The sequence below is a fragment of the Quercus robur genome, chromosome 3, assembly GCF_932294415.1.
Source record: "Quercus robur chromosome 3, dhQueRobu3.1, whole genome shotgun sequence".
NCBI classification, from domain to species: Eukaryota; Viridiplantae; Streptophyta; class Magnoliopsida; order Fagales; family Fagaceae; genus Quercus; species Quercus robur.
This window is the reverse complement of record NC_065536.1, coordinates 10,828,009-10,845,599: the sequence shown is the minus strand read 5'-3', so window position 1 is coordinate 10,845,599 and position 17,591 is coordinate 10,828,009. Positions and strand designations below refer to the sequence as shown.

At 33.7% G+C, this 17,591-nt stretch overlaps 1 protein-coding gene across 1 annotated transcript in view; it reads left to right on the top strand.

The window, feature by feature from the left end:
• Positions 1 to 15,473, top strand: part of LOC126717022 (receptor-like protein 53) — a 44,115-nt gene extending 28,642 nt beyond the window's left edge. The window contains exon 2 of the mRNA XM_050418172.1: positions 12,706 to 15,473. Coding sequence (XP_050274129.1) covers positions 12,706 to 15,299 — 2,594 coding nt within the window. The 3' untranslated portion in view covers positions 15,300 to 15,473. The remainder of the gene's footprint in view (positions 1 to 12,705) is intronic.
• Positions 15,474 to 17,591: the final 2,118 nt, after the last annotated feature.

Here is a 17,591-nt window from a genome sequence, read left to right as displayed (position 1 = left end):
AGACGTACAAAAAAAGCCACTTAATCCAACACAACCTAGCTATCATGATTTATATTTTCTTATTTTACGCTCTCTTTGATAATTAGTCCTTGTATCACACGGCATAATCTTAATATAATGTAGATTTTTTTTTTTTTTTTTTTTTTTTTTTTTTTTTTTATAAAAAAAATTTAGTAGGAAAACCAAGATGAGATGTGGTTTTGACATGGAACCATGGGCATTGGAAGATGGTCCAATACCCCATTGTAGGGAGGGATACAAGTATACCATTATTTGGAGCAGTAAATCCAAAGATTATCACTAGTAGGGGTATTCGCGGTGCAATGCAGTGTGGTTTTGAGCTATTTTTAGCACCGCACTTTGCGATGCGGTTTAACTAAAACCATAACTGCATTGCACCTTATTTTTGCGATTACATGTGCGGTGCAGCGTGGTGCGGTACGGTTTAGAGTTTAGCCAAAACCATAACCGCACTACACTTCATTTTTGCAATCACATGTGCGGTACAGTATATAAGATGCGGTTCGAACGGCTTGAAGTCGGTATATTTTTCAAATTTTTGGCTTTATCTACCGAGCCCAAAACTGATTTTTCCCTCTGTTTTGGGCCAAGTTTTAAATTATTGAACTAGTTTTTCTTTATTTTGGGTTGGCTTTCCTAGTCAACACTTGCTAGGGTTATCAAACTTTTCTTTTTATGAAAACTAAGCTATTAATAATATATTTAATATTAAAAATAAATAAATATGTTAATATATAGAGATGGTGTGGTGCAATGCGGTTTTCTTATTACAAAACCACAAACCACACTGCACCATGCGGTGCGGTGCACTATTACTTGCGGTGCGGTTATACCATTTTGCAGGCAGTTTTTACGGTTTGTGCGGTTTAGTGAACACCCCTAATCACGAGTTCGCATGCTTTTCCTCTAGGAGCATTTACACTCCCAATCATTTTGGTGCAGTTGTGGAGGGTTTAGCTGATAAATCATGTGAAACAAATCAACAATCCATTTAGCTAAGTATGCTTATTTAATTAGTAATTTGTCATTCATCTAAGTTAGTGTCTTGTGAAGAATTGGCTTTTTTCATATTGTGGCCAAATAAATTTTGCATCTCTCCAAACTCTGAAATTGGTTAAATCTTGCAATAGATAGCATGACTTTTTTAATAGCTACATATGAATGTATAATAACATAATGAGTTATCTTATGACAGAAATTGCTATAAATACAACTTTTTACTACAATTTAGCTATAGATAGTGGTAAAAAAAATGGACGTTATATCTCAAACAAGCATTAAAGCACCTTAATATCTAACAAGTTCTACATTCTTTGAGTTTCTATGATTTTGTACCATTGGAACTAAAACTATTTTGCAAGTTAGTACCAAATTGTTTTGATTATGTCCTCTCACTAAATGAGAGGGCCATTTGGCCCCTTTTTCCATTGAAAGCTCTGCTTCTTATGTAATTATATTCTATCAATAAGTTGGAAATTGGTACCCATGACTCCATTTTCCTTCTCCTATACTTAACAAATTTCAACTCGTTTAGGGTCACAGATTATGACAGGGAATAATCCCCTAAAGAGAAAAGAGCTTGTCATTAGATGTATGCATATAAGGCCAAGAGGGAGGATGAAAATTGAGTGGGGGTTTTATTACATTCACAAAAACTTTTGTCAAGAGGACTTGCAAAAAATCTAGTTAATATGGTCTTTAACGTCAACACATTATTTGTCAAGATTAAGGCACTAAAAATTGTAGATAGAGATAGAATTTGACTCATTCTTTCTATTATTTCTAGATTGAGATTTTTGTAAATAATAGCTTATATATTATGCTCCTCAACATTTTGTGTTGTGTTGTGTGTGAGAAACCTGTCTAGATGGGATTTTAGTAGATAAGGTGATTTAAGTCATAATTACGGTGTATGGAGTACTTTACTAGGATATAAAGAAAACCATTTCCTAAATCAACATGCTGCCTTGGAAAACCAGCAGAAGCGAAATTGTTCGAAACTAAAAATCATAAAGATGGTTGTATTATAAAACATACCATTTCCTAAAGTTTAGCTGCTCTCTAATGTGATCTTAACAAAGGGAGCAAGTTGCCAAAGTAGAACTTACTTGAAATGATAATTGAGTGTAAAAGTATGGCTTTAAAAATTTTAGGCTTCATTAGTACAAAAAAAACTCGACTCTAACTACAGCAGTCTCCCTTTAATTACTAATTTTGCAAATTCATTACTAGAGGGGTTTGTTGATATGGTTTTTGTCACCTACAATAATCTTCACCACTAGTCTCACTTTGAATAAAAACGAGATTGTTTAAGTCTTTTGTAAAAATATTTTATTTGATATTCCTAATGCCTACCTTCATTGTCAAGGTCCTATAACCATAGTTCAAATGCCTCCTCTTTGATTGTTATAACTATTAAATTATTAAATAAAATAAAATAAAGAAGTTTACATTCATTACTTCGATTTGCCAAAAATGATAATGACCTTTAATGTGGTAACAAATTTCGCATTGTCTCAAATGTCTAATTGCAAATACAATGACATTTAGTGATTCATGACTAGGTCGACTTATACAATATAAGGAACCATTTTCGTTTGAATAGTCCTCTCTTGCACTAATTATTTGCTAACAAGAATTTGGTAATGTCCTCTTATAAAATACAAGGGACCACATCCATTTAATGTCCTGATTCTCTTGCAATTATATGCTAACAAGAATTAGGAAATTGGTACAGGAGTTTATCAAATAAAAAGGCCTAAGTCAATTTTCCGTATCCTACACTTCAAGGTGACAAATTCATTAGTCCCTCCAAATGCCAAGATAGCAAAAGATTCCCTAATAAAGAAAAGGAAATGGAGCTTGTCATAGGAAGTATGGTCTATGGAAGTATGGATAAGAACAAGAGAAAGGAAGAAGATTGATTGGGGAGGATCTTACCATGAAAATGATGCAAAGTTACATCATCCTCAAAACTTTTGTCAGGAGGGCTTTACAAAAAGCTAGTCAATATATATTGCCTGCCAAGATTATTAAGGCACTGAAAATTCTAGATAGAGATATCTTTTGAATAATAAAATAGTAGTAATTTTTTTTTTTCCAAATTGTAATACTTAATGCTTGCTTTTAGTATTTTCTAGTAAACTTGTTGGCAGAAAACAATGGGTGTATATTTGTTTTTTTCGTATTACATCCGTTTTATTTTTTTATTTTTTTAAGGCAAATAGTGTGAGAGAGGAGAGGTGAAATTCAAAACATAGATATAAAATGCCATAGAAAAATGCCATTATACTTGGGAATTTTTTTTTTTTTTTTTTTTAATGTAATTCAATAAATGCAACAAATTGTCCTTGCTGGCCATTACTTCAAGATAGTAAAAGAATCACCCATTGCTTGGGAAGGACGCCATTTGTTAGAGATATGACAACATTGAAGGATATGAATGAGGCTAGACGAGGGGGATGAGAATTGATGGGCGTATAACTTGTCAAAGAAAAGAAATTAGGGCTAGAAATACTTCCTCTTAGTATAAAATCTAGTAAACATGACATTTTCGTCAATTTATTATAAGTGTTTCTTAGTGCGACGTACAAAAAAAGCTAGTCAATTCAACACCACCGAGCTATCATAACATGATTTGTATTTTCTTATTTTACGTTCTCTTTGATAATTAGTCATTCTTAATGCGTATGATGCAGAGTTCTTTTTATTTTATTTTATTAATTTAGTAGGAAAACCAAGATGAGATGTGGTGTTGACATGGAACCATGGGCATTAGAATGCCATGTATTAGGGTTTGAGAGAGAATTTTTTTTTTCTTACTAATTCTCATTATTAAGAAATGAATAATGAGTGGTTTTTTGCTCACATAGAAGGTATTTTCAAATGTGGAGAACAAAAGCTAGATTTGAGACCTTCAATTTAATCAAACTCCTTAGACAGAGAACAAACACATCTGGAAATAATCGATATGTAGGAAAACAAATATTTAAAAAAAAAAAAAAAACTTTCAATTCAATAAATTGACACCATAGAATAAGAAACAGATGAACACCTTCACAACTGTGTATGGAAAGAAATTCAAGTCAATATGACTAATAGCTCCTACGATTAAATTATATCGCTCCTTCCAAATAATATATTGACAGCCTCCGAATTGAAATCCAATTATTTGCAAACCACAATAAATAAAAATAAAAAATAAGATAAACATCCAATTACCTTTGTCCTTCCAAATTGGCACCCATGACCTCAATATTCCATCTCCTGTACTTAACAAATTTCAGCTTATTTAGGGTCACTGATTATGACAAGGAAGAATCTCCTAAAGAGAAAAGAGCTTGTCATTGGATGTATGCATATAAGGCTGAGAGGGAGGATGAAAATTGAGTGGGGGTTTCATTACATTCACAAAAACTTTTGTCAAGAGGACTTGCAGAAAAGCTAGTTAATATGGTCTTTAACGTCAATATATTATTTGTCAAGATTAAGGCACTGAAAATTATAGATAGAGATAGAATTTGACTCATTCTTTCTATTATTTCTGAATTGAGATTGTCGTTTTATATATGATGTTCCTCAACATTTTTTGTTGTGTTGTGTGGAGAAACCTGCTCTAGATGGGATTTTAGTAGATAAAGGTGATTTAAGTAATAATTATGGTGTATGGAGTTCTTTACTAGGATATAAAGGAAACCATTTCCTAAATCAACATGCTGCCTTGGAAAACCATCAGAGGCAGAATTGTTCGAAATTAAAAATCATAAAGAAGGTTGTATTATAAAACATACCATTTCCTAAAAATTTAGCTGCTCTCTAATATGATCTTAACAAAGTGATGAGCAGGTTGCCGAAGTAGAACTTACTCGAACGCTCCACTTGTTTCAATGGAAAACCTTATGTAAAGATAGTTTTCCGTGTTTTCCATTGTTTGGTAGCATAAAAAAAAAAAAAAAAAAAAAAAAAAAAAAAAAAAAAAGTCAAAGGAAAACTATCATTTGTCAACATAAAGAATATGACTTATTTTTAGAGATTGTTTTCTATTAATTTTTTTTTTTTGGAAAACACATTTATCTCATAGCAAGCTAAATAAGGAAAATTAAGAGATTGTTTTTCAACTCATTTAAAGTTACTACCAAACATTGGAAAATGAGATAGTTTTATACAAAATGCTTCTTGGGAAATTACTCATTTCTAGAAAACATCATTACTGAAACAAACAGAGCGGAAATGATAATTGAGTGTAAAAGCATGGCTTTACAATTTTTAGGCTTCATTAGTGCAAAAAAATCTTGACTCTAACTACAACAGTATCCTTTAATTACTAAATTTGCATGTACATTTCTAGGAGGGTTTGTTGATATGGTATTTGTCACCTACAAAAATATTCACCACTAATCTCACTTTGAATCAAAACGAGATTGTTTTAAGTCTTTTGTAAAAACATTTTATTTGATATTTCTAATGCCTACCTTCATTGTCAAGGTCTTATAACCAGAATTCAAATCTCTCATCTCTAATTCTTATAACTATCAAATTATTAAATAAAATAAAATAAAGAAGTCTACATTCATTAATTCAATTTGCCAAATGATAATGACATTTAATGTGATAACAAATTTTGCATTGTCTTGAATGTCTAATTGCAAATACAACGACATTCAGAGATTCACAACTAGGTCGACCTATACAATATGAGGAACCATCTTCGTTTGAATAGTCCTCTCTTGCACTAATTATTTGCTAACAAGAATTTGGAAAGGCCCTCTTATAGAATACGAGGGACCATATCCGTTTAATGTCCTGATTCTCTTGCAATTATCTGCTAACAAGAATTTGAAAATTGGTACAGGAGTTTATCAAATAAAAAAAGGCCTAAGTCAGTTTTCCGTCTCCTACACTTCAAGGTGACAAATTCATTAGTCCCTCTCCCTCCAAATGCCAAGATAGCAAAAGATTCCCTGATAAAGAAAAGGAAACGGAGCTTGTCATGGGAAGTATGGTCTATGGAAGTATGGATAAGAACAAGAGAGAGGAAGAAGATTAATTGGGCAGGATCTTACCATGAAAATGATGCAGAGTTACATCATCCTCAAAACTTTTGTCAGGAGGGCTTTACAAAAAGCTAGTCAATATATTGTTTGCCAAGATTATTAAGGCACTAAAAATTCTAGATAGAGATAGCTTTTGAATAATATAATAGTAGTAACAAATTTTTTTTTTCAAATTATAATATTTAATGCTTACTTTTAGTATTTTCTAGTAAACTTATAGGCAAAAAACAATGGGTGTATATTGGTTTACTTGTGGAAGAGGAGAGGTGGAATTCAAACCATAGATATAAAATGCCATAAAAAATGTCCTTACACTTGGAACTTTTTTTTTTTTTTTTTTTTTTTTTTTTTTTGTAATTCAATACATACAACAAATTGTCCTTGCTGGTCATTACTTCAAGATAGTAAAAGAATCTCCCACTGCGTGGGAAGGACGCCATTTGTTAGAGATATAACATCATTGAAGGATATGAACGAGGCTGGACAAGGGGGATGAGAATTGATGGGTGAAGAACTTGTCAAAGAATAGAAATTAGGGCTAGAAATACTTCCTCTTAACTCTTGTCAAGCATATTTTAGTATAAAATCTAGTAAACATGACATTTTCATCAATTTATTATAAGTGTTTGTTAGTGAGACGTACAAAAAAAGTTAGTCAATTCAACACTACCTAGCTATTTATTATAAGTGTTTGTTAGTGAGACGTACAAAAAAAGTTAGTCAATTCAACACCACCTAGCTATCATAACATGATTTATGTTTTCTTATTTTACGCTCTCTTTGATAATTAGTCCTTAATATGATGTAGAGTTCTTTTTTTCTTTTCTTTTTTTAAAAAAAAATGTAGGAAAACCAAGATGAGGTGTGGTGTTGACATGGAATCATGGGATTAGAATGCCACGTATTAGAGTTTGAGAGAGAATTTTTTTTCTTACTAATTCTCATTAAGAAATGAATAATGAGTGGTTTTTTGCTCATCTAGAAGGCATTATAGAATTTAGAATCAATCAACACATTTTCAAGTTAGCTGTACAATTTAATCAAAGCTCCATAGACATAGACAGACATGGATAACAAAAGCTAGATTTGAGACCTTCAATTTAATCAAGCTCCTTAGACATAGAGAACAAACACATCTGAGAATAATTGATATGTAGGAAAAAAATATTTAAAAAAAAAAACCTTTTAATTCAATAAATTGACACCATATAATGAGAAACAGATGAACACCTTCATAACTGCATATGGAAAGAAATTCAACTCAATACTACTGCTAGCCCCTACAATTAAATTATATGACTATCTTGCAAATAAAACACATCAATTATTTTTAACTCACAAAATTTGAGGGTACGGGTGTGCATGGTAAGTTTGGGTTGAATAGAAGGTTTTTTCAACTCAACTTGACTTTATCAAGTTAGGTCGATGAGATTTTTTTTTTTCTAATTACCGATTCCCCCGAAAGGTTAAGTTATTAGGAGATAGTGAATTTATTCGTTTGATCTAACAATATCAAGCTAACAAACAGTACAACGAAATACAAACAGACATCAGTTAGAAGCCTATATCAAATAGACATCACACAGCCCTCTGCAGCAGTAGGCACATAGCCAATAGCTAGAGCTGCTAAAACCAACAAAGCGCACAGCAATGAACTAAAGCTCATCCTAATTAAACATGAGAGAGGATTTAAGCCCCAATCCAATTCAAATGAGATACCTATATCCACTACTAAAACAGAGGAAAATTTGAGTTGCATCTCCCTCCCCTACTTAAGTAAGCCCCCCCAAAAATATTGGATCAATGTAACAAAATAATAAACTTTATAACAAGAGATATTTATTTCGTAAGGGCCAAACTCTTTGCCAATGAGCTCTTTTCTTTTCTTTTTTTGAGAAGACCAATGAGCTCTAATTGAAAAGAATTTGTTTCTCCTATAACAAGTTGACAGTAAAATTGTGCCTTCAAAATTCATTAGATACGTGAACTTACATGTTACATAGGTTACACACTTACACATTACAAAATACTTACATGTTACATCTTATGCACAACAATTAAAAAAATCCATAAGATGTTACATCATACATGAACAACTTTGGTATATTATGTTACATCTTATGCACAACAATTAAAAAAATCCATAAGATGTTACATCATACATGAACAACTTTGGTATATTATGTTTCATCTTGTGCACAACAATTAAAAAAATCGCCACACACAAACTCATCTTGAGATATAAATTATTAATAGAATCAAAGAAATAAATAAATAAACCCATCACTTTGCCGATGGGATAAGAGAGAGTCCTAGAGCTCTCTAGGAACAAAGAATGAGATTGGTGATTGCCATTGAATTACGATTCCTCAATCAATCCATGTCCATCTCTCAGAAACAAAATTTATACACCCCTCAATCAATCCACGTCCATCTCTCAGAAACAAAACTTGTACACCCATTCATTTTGCCCATTCATCATCACCGTGAGGAATAACATTGGCCTTTGCCCATCCTTTGGCGCCAATGGTAGAAGCAATGTATGAAAGTTCGATGAACTGAAACTCAAGCGGTGGTAATGCTCCTTCAACAAAGAATCTGTAAAAAAATTTGAGGTCCTATGAGCCTTTTTATTTTATTTTATTTTTAAAAAAAGAAGTTGTATTTGTACTTGACTATTACTGTGAGAGAGAAATGTGGAGGTGCGACAAACAAAAAAAACTTTTTTTTTTAATTTTTAAATTCAGCTAAAATTTAGGAGTTTTTAAATTAGTAATGTTACATGTCGAACCCTATTATTTAAGTTTTACAAAGAAATGGATTTGAGGGTATTTTAGGTATCTAAAATGAGGATCCCAAATAAGAGAAACCCCTTAACTAGTAGTATAAATAACTTGATTCATCTCTAACCAATGTGAGACACAAAACTAAAGGTTAAGTGTTTAAAACATAACCCACTCCAACTATAAGTAAGAATTGTGGGCTCAACTCGCGATTTTAGTTATAAAACACATGTGCCAATAAAAAATAATCACCTAGGGCTTACCTGCAGGCACTAAATTCGTTTTATAAGGCAAAAATCTGGAAACGTTCCATATGTACATGTGAAGCTTCTTAAACAATGCCACATTACATAATCTTTTTCAATCCTATAAATACCACAAACCCTTCTCTCATATTTCTCGTACAAATTCCTCAAACCGTAATATATATACTTATTTTCACATTAGATATTGAAGTGCATATCTAAAATAAATAAATAAATAATATGTTTCAATCCAAGTTGGAAATGTTAAAGTAGATGAAGCCAACGACATCGTATTAACGAGTCCAAACAGAGATAAACCTTCATATCAGCACCAACGTGCCAACACTAAAGTTCAGAGTGGCACACGCACTGACACTAAACTAAACGTTGACGTTTTGTTTAATTATAGTGTTATTCATGTATTAGTGAATCGGTGTGAGTGTGTGGACCTATAGAATAATATTCAGTTTTTACAAATCTCTCTCTAAATATCAAAGATTATTTTTGCCAATTTATTTTACTATTCAGCTTATTTTTGTTATTATTCATGGGTCATACTGCACTCTATTCATAGGTTCCACTGTACCATTTCAACTAACTTTTACATTCATCTAACTTTTAGCAAAAAAATTTCAGTTTTAACAAAATAAGCGGATCTCAAATAGACCCTAAAGCTTTCTGTTTCTTTTCTCGGAATTTTCCTTTACAGTTTCTCTCTTTTTCTTTCACTTTCTTTCATTGATCAATTGTGAAATAGTGTTGCTTTACTTCAATTTCTATCTTTTCCAAAGATTAAAGGTTTACAATTTTTAGAGAGAGAGAGAGAGAGAGAGAGAGAGAGAGAGAGAAAAGCTTTTGACCGCAAGATGCACGTGTAAATTAAAACAGAATAAATGGTTTTCACATTTCAGTGATGTTCAGTCATGGTCTGCCACAATGAATGTATGCATTAAAATAGTTGCAGATAGAAAATGGAAAAGGAAAATGCAAGGTAGTAATCAATTTATCCACGTTAGTTCATTTTTGTACTATTATCTTCTCGTACTGGTAATCAAAATGACTACTTTTGTGCAGCGTTATTCACGTTCTCTCTATATTTACGAATTGAATTCTAGTTGACCACATTGGATTTTTTCAGCGTACATGGCACGATTTTTTTATGAATTTATATATATATATATATATATATAATATTTTTAAAATTAAAAGATTTTTTTTGTGAGAAACAAAAATTAAAAGATGATATCTCTAAATGTTTCATAAATTGAACAAAAATTGTGTATGAAGAACTGTAGGGACTAGGTTCGAGTACTTATTCTATTAGATGAGTCGACTCTGGCCCAACTAACCCAATACAATAAATTTATAGAGAATGGGTTTAAGAACTAGGCCTTAGTTTGAGGATTACAACAACTAGACATGGTTTTGAATGGATTGAATAACAAGGACGTGGACTAAAGTATGAAATTCTATCATTGGGCATTTCTTTCGAGGAACTTAGGGTTCTTATTCTTTCTTCAATGCTTGGTTACAAAGGTTTCCAAGATCATGTAAATTGCTTCTGTATTCTCTCCTTCTCATCCCCCCCCCCCCTTACTAGAGGATTTCTCACATTATATACCCCCTTCCGGTTGATCTTGGCCCTCCATCTGTTGATCATGCAGGTCACTACTCGAGTACTTGTCCCATCAGCCACCTTCCCTGACCTTCTGTGTGTTGCAGCAACCAAGACAACACTGTTCAGGGGTCATTTTCTCATTAATGCGGCCAGAACGTTAGTTGTGGGCATTTAATGCGGAGATGACAGTTTCTCCTTGAATTGCTCCTCCACCAGGCTCCCATGGATGTCCTACTGTACTTGTCGAATTGCTCCTCCACCATGCTCTCATGGATGTCCTACTATACTTGTTCTTTTTCTTGGGATGCTCTGGGAGGTTGCCTTCGATGGCGTGCCGTTCTTCCCTTCTAGGATCTCAGTTGGCCAAGGACAGGGTTGTCCTCAGCGACGTTTCTTAGCAATTTGGGCTTTCTTCGTTCATCCTCGAGCATTTCTTCCTCTTCGGCGTGGGCCAGCGTTGCTATGTTCTTTGACCCCACAAGAACTATTAGTCAAAATTCAATCTTAAAACTATTATAAAAAGAAGTATACCTTAGAATTAGTTAAGAGTGTGGGATCTAATTAACTCAACAGGTAAAATTTCTTGTCAAGCGAATAATAGATTTGTGGTTCAAATTCCACTTACATCAAAATTAATTAGTGTCTTAACTCTTTTTTTTTTAGAAGAATTAGTGTCTTGACTTGATGATAGAAAACAATTATCATAAAGAGGACACTATAAATTTAAATTCTATTATATCTATAAAAATAAAAAGTATTAATCAAAAAAAAAAATTAGTTGAGATATCTACTTATATGACAACCATGATTTTCAAACTACAGGTTGACAATTTAAATTTCAATCAAACTTCAAATAGGTAAAATGTCATATTTCAAATCATAGGTAGGCAACTTAAATTTCAATCAAATCATAGGTAGGTAAGTTGTAATTTGCCCAATTAATTTTGTTGACAACTTTTTATATTTTCAATAAAAATTTTGTCAAAACTTTTTCATATAATTTATTAACTCAATTAAGCACAGTCTATTAACAATTTCCCTAAAAAGCACTTGTTAACTATATCCTTTATTAATTTATAATATTTGTTTGTCAAGAGACATTTTTGTCTTCTATGTCATTAGTTCTTTATCTGCTCATAACACTTGGCCGCTCAATTTTCCATTTACTTCCTCTGCTGAAAACATGTGGAAAATGAATCAATACCTGCCCTTATTCCTTATTGCCTCTTGTTTGTTCTTCATTTCACATTCTCAAACTATTTCTAATACTTCCACTCAACATCTTTGCCTCCCTGACCAGAGCTCTGCTTTGCTGCAACTGAGGAAAGAATTTGTTGAGAAGAGAATTTATTCTGATGAAGAATTTGATCCGTTTGATTACTATAATGGTTCATATCCAAAGATGAAGTCTTGGAAGGCAGATAGTGATTGTTGTTCCAGCTGGGATGGGATCACATGCGATGCACACAACGGCCACGTCATTGGCTTAGACCTCAGCAAAAGCTGGCTTTGTGGGCCTCTCAAGTCTAACAGCAGCCTCTTCAGGTTGCGTCATCTTCGAGAACTCAACCTTGCCCTCAACAACTTCTCTTCCTTCACCACAATCCCATCTGAGTTTGGGCAGCTTGTGAGGTTGACCCATCTTAATCTCTCTAGTTCCTTCTTACATGGCCGAATCCCGTCGGAAATTTCATGGCTCTCCAATTTGGTTTCACTTGATCTCTCTTTCAATTATAATTATTACTCTGTTGGTGCTGATTCTTATTATTTGAAGCTTAGAAGAATTGATCTTGAAGCACTTGTCCAGAACATGACATATTTGAGAGAACTTCATCTAGACGATGTGAACATCTCATCGTCACTGCCTCAATCCCTGGCAAATTTGTCTTCCTTGACATCTCTTTCTCTGTCTAACTGCATTTTGCTTGGCGAATTTCCCTCAGATATTTTCCTACTGCCCAAGATACAAGCCATTGATGTGTCAGGTAACTACATTCTCACTGGTTTTCTTCCCAATTTTCGATCTGGTAGTTCCCTAAAGCAATTGCGTCTTTCCTCCACGAATTTTTCTGGGGAATTGCTCGATGCAATCGGGAACCTTAAGTCCTTGAACTTTTTGGATCTTTCTGGAACCAATTTTCTTGGGGAATTGCCCAAATCAATCGGCAACCTTAAATCCTTGAATCATTTGGATCTTTCTGGGGCAAATTTTTCTGGGGAATTGCCCAATTCAATCGGCAACCTTAAATCCTTGAGTCATTTGGATCTTTCTGGGGCAAATTTTCTTGGGGAATTACCCAGTTCAATCGGAAAGCTTGAGTCCTTGAATACTTTATATCTTCGCTCAACAAATTTTTCTGGGAAACTGCCCGATTCAATCGGCAATCTCAACTCCTTGAATTATTTGGAACTTGATTCAAGTAAATTTTCAGGGGAAATTCCCCCTTCTATTGGGAACCTATCACAGCTTACTTCTCTTTCTCTCTATGGGAGCAATTTTCATGGCCAGCTTCCATCCACATTAGGAAATATTGCAAAACTCACTTCTCTAGATCTTGGCAATAGCCTTTTCTCTGGGAAAGTACCATCTTCACTGGGAAATCTTACACAACTAGAACAATTACTCCTTTCAAATAACAATTTTGAAGGCAGGTTCCCAGTTTCACTAACAAACATTACCAAACTCACTCAGATAGATATATCAGGAAACCAATTGAAAGGGTCAATCCCATCGGAAATAAGTAGACATACTAATTTGTCTTTCCTTGCCTTGTCTCAAAACTCACTCACAGGGGCTATCCCCTCTGTTTTGTATACAATGCCTTCACTGTCTGTACTATATCTAGATCAAAATCAGCTTACTGGCCCTCTCCAATTCCAAAATATCTCTTCATCACAGTTAAATTTCCTGGCATTGAGTGGAAACAAATTGGATGGACCGGTTCCAAGGTCAATTTCCAATTTCACTAAGCTACATAAGCTATATCTTTCTTCGATCAACCTAAAGGACAAGATGGAGTTAAACATATTCTTCCAGGTTAAAGAACTTCAACTTCTCGATCTTTCAGGTAACAATTTGTTGGTTTCAAAAGAAAATATCAATTCAACCCACCCCAAATTTTCATATTTGTATTTGTCTTCTTGCAATTTGCGTGAATTCCCTGATTTCCTAAAAGCCCAAAATGAATTAGATACATTAAACCTTTCCAACAACAAAATTGAAGGTAAAATACCCAAATGGTTTTGTAATGTTGGAAAAGGGACACTCCAATCCCTGAATCTTTCTTTTAACCTTCTCAGCGGTTTTGAACAACCGCTAAAAGTTCTTCCTTGGAAATCTATTTACATTTTAGATTTACGTTCCAACATGTTGCAAGGGTCACTCCCAATTCCCCCATTGTCTACATCATATTTTTTTGCCTCAAACAATAATCTAACCGGAAAAATCCCTCAAATGATTTGCAACATGAATTCCCTCCAAGTCCTTGATATATCTAACAACCGGTTGAATGGTCACATTCCACAATGTTTTGGTCACTTCAGCAGCTTTCTTTCAGTATTGAATATGAGGAACAATTGCTTTCAAGGAAGCATACCTAAAACATTCATAAAAGGATGTACGTTGATGACATTGGACTTCAGTCACAACCAAATACAGGGGAAGATTCCACGATCCTTAGTGCAATGTCGAATGCTGGACGTCCTAAATCTTGGAAATAACAACATGAGTGATGCATTCCCCTTTTGGTTACAGTCTTTGCCAGAATTACGGATTCTTGTCTTGCATGCAAATCGATTCCACGGCCCTATTTGGAATCCTCATACCAGGTTTGGCTTTTCCAAGATGCATGTCATCGACCTCTCTCACAACAATTTCTCTGGTAAGCTACCTTCAGAATACTTTAGAACTTGGAATGCAATGCAAATGGTTCCTGCCAAAGATAAAGCACAACCAGAATACATGAGAATTCAATCAAGTTATTATTATGAAGACTCAATGACAGTGGTGAATAAGGGGATAGAAATATTTTTGGTAAAGATCTTGACCATCTTCACAGCTATTGATCTCTCCAATAATAGGTTTGATGGAGAAATCCCGGATACAATGGGAATGCTCAAGGATTTAATTGTACTCAACTTATCAAGCAATAGTTTCACTGGTCATATCCCATCATCCTGGGGAAATCTAACCGAGCTTGAGTCATTAGATCTCTCTCGAAACAAGCTCTTAGGGGAAATCCCTCATCAACTTTTAAGTCTCACATTTCTTGCATATTTGAACCTCTCTAATAACCAACTTATGGGTCTGATTCCCCAAGGTGGACAATTTTGGACATTTGATAATTCCTCTTTTGAGGGGAACTTGGGATTGTGTGGCCCTCCGTTGTCAAAGAAATGTGGATATAGTGAAATTCCAACTTTTGAACCAAGCAAGGAGTCATCTTTTGGAGAGTGGTTCAATTGGAAAGTGGTAGTGATAGGATATGCTTGTGGGTTTGTAATTGGACTGGTTACCGGGCATGTCATCATATCGAAGAGGCCAAATTGGTTTGTGAGAACTTTTAGAGTGAACCTGTGAAGGCAAAGATAATTTGAGTAGACTCTTAGAGGGCCTAGAGGCACTTAATGTGGATTTATATTTTCTGTATTAGCTGTATTTCTACAATAAGATAAGCTTTATTTCCCCCCAGAAAGATAAGCTTGGCTGAACGTAATAAAATAACTCTTATGGTAGTTTTGTTATATTTCTGCACTTTGTTATATTCTCATAATAACAAACATATGTTTCCAAAAGGCTAGATTCTTATTTTTGTGAGAACTTTTGTGTTGAGTTTGCACAATTTTAGATGATTTTTATTTATTTATTTATTTATTTATTTTTGAAGATGTTTAGATGAATTGAAGTAGACTATTTGAGGGAATTATCAATTTTTTTGCGATTATAATGATTGTAGTTGCATGGTGGCCAAATTATGATCGTTTTGATCTAACAAATAACTATATACTCTATGTTTTTTTTTTTTTTAATGGGTTCGGCTTGAATTCAGTGTTCTCTGCACTGGACTTGATAGGATGCTGCTATATGTCCAACAACTATCACATGCCAGCATCTTATTGGGTCAATGCACAAGACGCATTGGACTTAAGCCTCTTCCTTCTTTTACCCCGCACATATTATCCATGGTTTTCTTCTTCAAGAGTCTAAGTCCTTAAAATGAGTTTTTACCAATTGAGCTAATTGGAACCCACAAAATTTCTAATCTTATCTAATGACTAATTAGATGGCAGTGTTTACACCAATGCATATAAGCATTGCCAATGCTTTATGGTTTGGTCCATACATAACTTGTATCTTTGTGTGGGTCATTTTTTTTTTTTTTTAATATAAGAAATGCATAACTTTTATTAAGAAGAAGATAAAAATATTACATCTTGAATCAAAGCTAACTCAATGAAAGTAGGATTTTCCTCTATCCAAATTACAAAACTAACAACACTCATAGAATGCTGAGCTAAGAGGCGTGCGGGGCGATTGCCCTATCTTCTCACATGAGATACCAAGACCTGCTGAAAATCCTTGAGCTTGTACCTGATCCCATCAATAATATTGTTGATAGTAGCGGGTGACTCACAATACCTATTTATAGAATCGGAGACAACCTTCAAGTCACACTCAAACACGACTTCACGAAAGCCCATATCCCAAGCAAAAGTTACTCCTTCCATTGCTTTCGCTTCACACCCCAACGGTCCCAGTGGACAAAGTATATCTTTGTGTGGGTCATTTTAAATGACTTTTAAGGAGCATATATAAATCATTGATTTTAATGTAGTTAGCAAAGACCCCGATGAAACTAAAATATAGTTTCATTTTTAAATCAGGCACAATTGGGCCACATTCTTTATATAAATGTAAACCAACATTAGTACATGATGTTTAAGTATATTTAATTACTAATATTTTCCTATCAAAAAAAAAATTACTAATATTTTATTTTTAAAATAGATTTTACGATGACGAGTTAAGTATCACGAAATTTTTTTTTTCCCCAAGAGTAATTGAGGTCCACTTCTTAGATGCATCGGAGCACCTGTTGTATTCTGTACTTAACTAGATTGAACAAGCTGGAGAATGTTCATGTAGAAGAATTTCAGAGTTATGTGCCTACTATGATGGGAAGGTAAGCAGAGCATTTGTTGAATTTGCATAAAGAGTTACCAAAATTTTGTATGCCCCGACTAATTTTAACTCTTTTTTCTAAGTTTGGATTCTTAAGAGTGGTTTTTTTCCCATTTGAAAAGGTTCTTCTTGATTTTCAACTTCATCACCAAATTTTTGTGTCTTTTTATGTTTTCATTATCTTGTTTTTGGGTGAGTTACGATGGTGGTTGAATTACATATTTGCCTTATCTATATGGGATTGATATTTGGGAGGAGAATTTATCAAAGAAAAGTGAGTTTACATTTTTTTGAAAAATTCTAAGATCACATAAAATGGCACAATTTGTGCCACAACTAATCAAATGATAGACTGTGAATAGTGAAGAAAATATTGTGGGGGCTAACAAGCAGACAATCACAGTCTAACGCAGGAGCGTAGCCATTCATTGGCTCATTGGCTTGGGGGCAATGGCCTCCCTAAATTTTGAAAAAAAAAAAAAAAATCAATAGTATATATATAGCTACCTAATTTTTAGCAATTGGACTCAATAAAATTAAACTTGCCCCGTCCCTCGAAAAAAAAAAACTTGTCCCTTTAAACCAAAGAAAAGGCTCATAAAAAAAAGAAAAGAAAAGGCCCATAAAAAAATTACTGATCTAAAATTCAAAAAACAAATTAGAAAGCCCAAAACTGTTAACTCAACAACA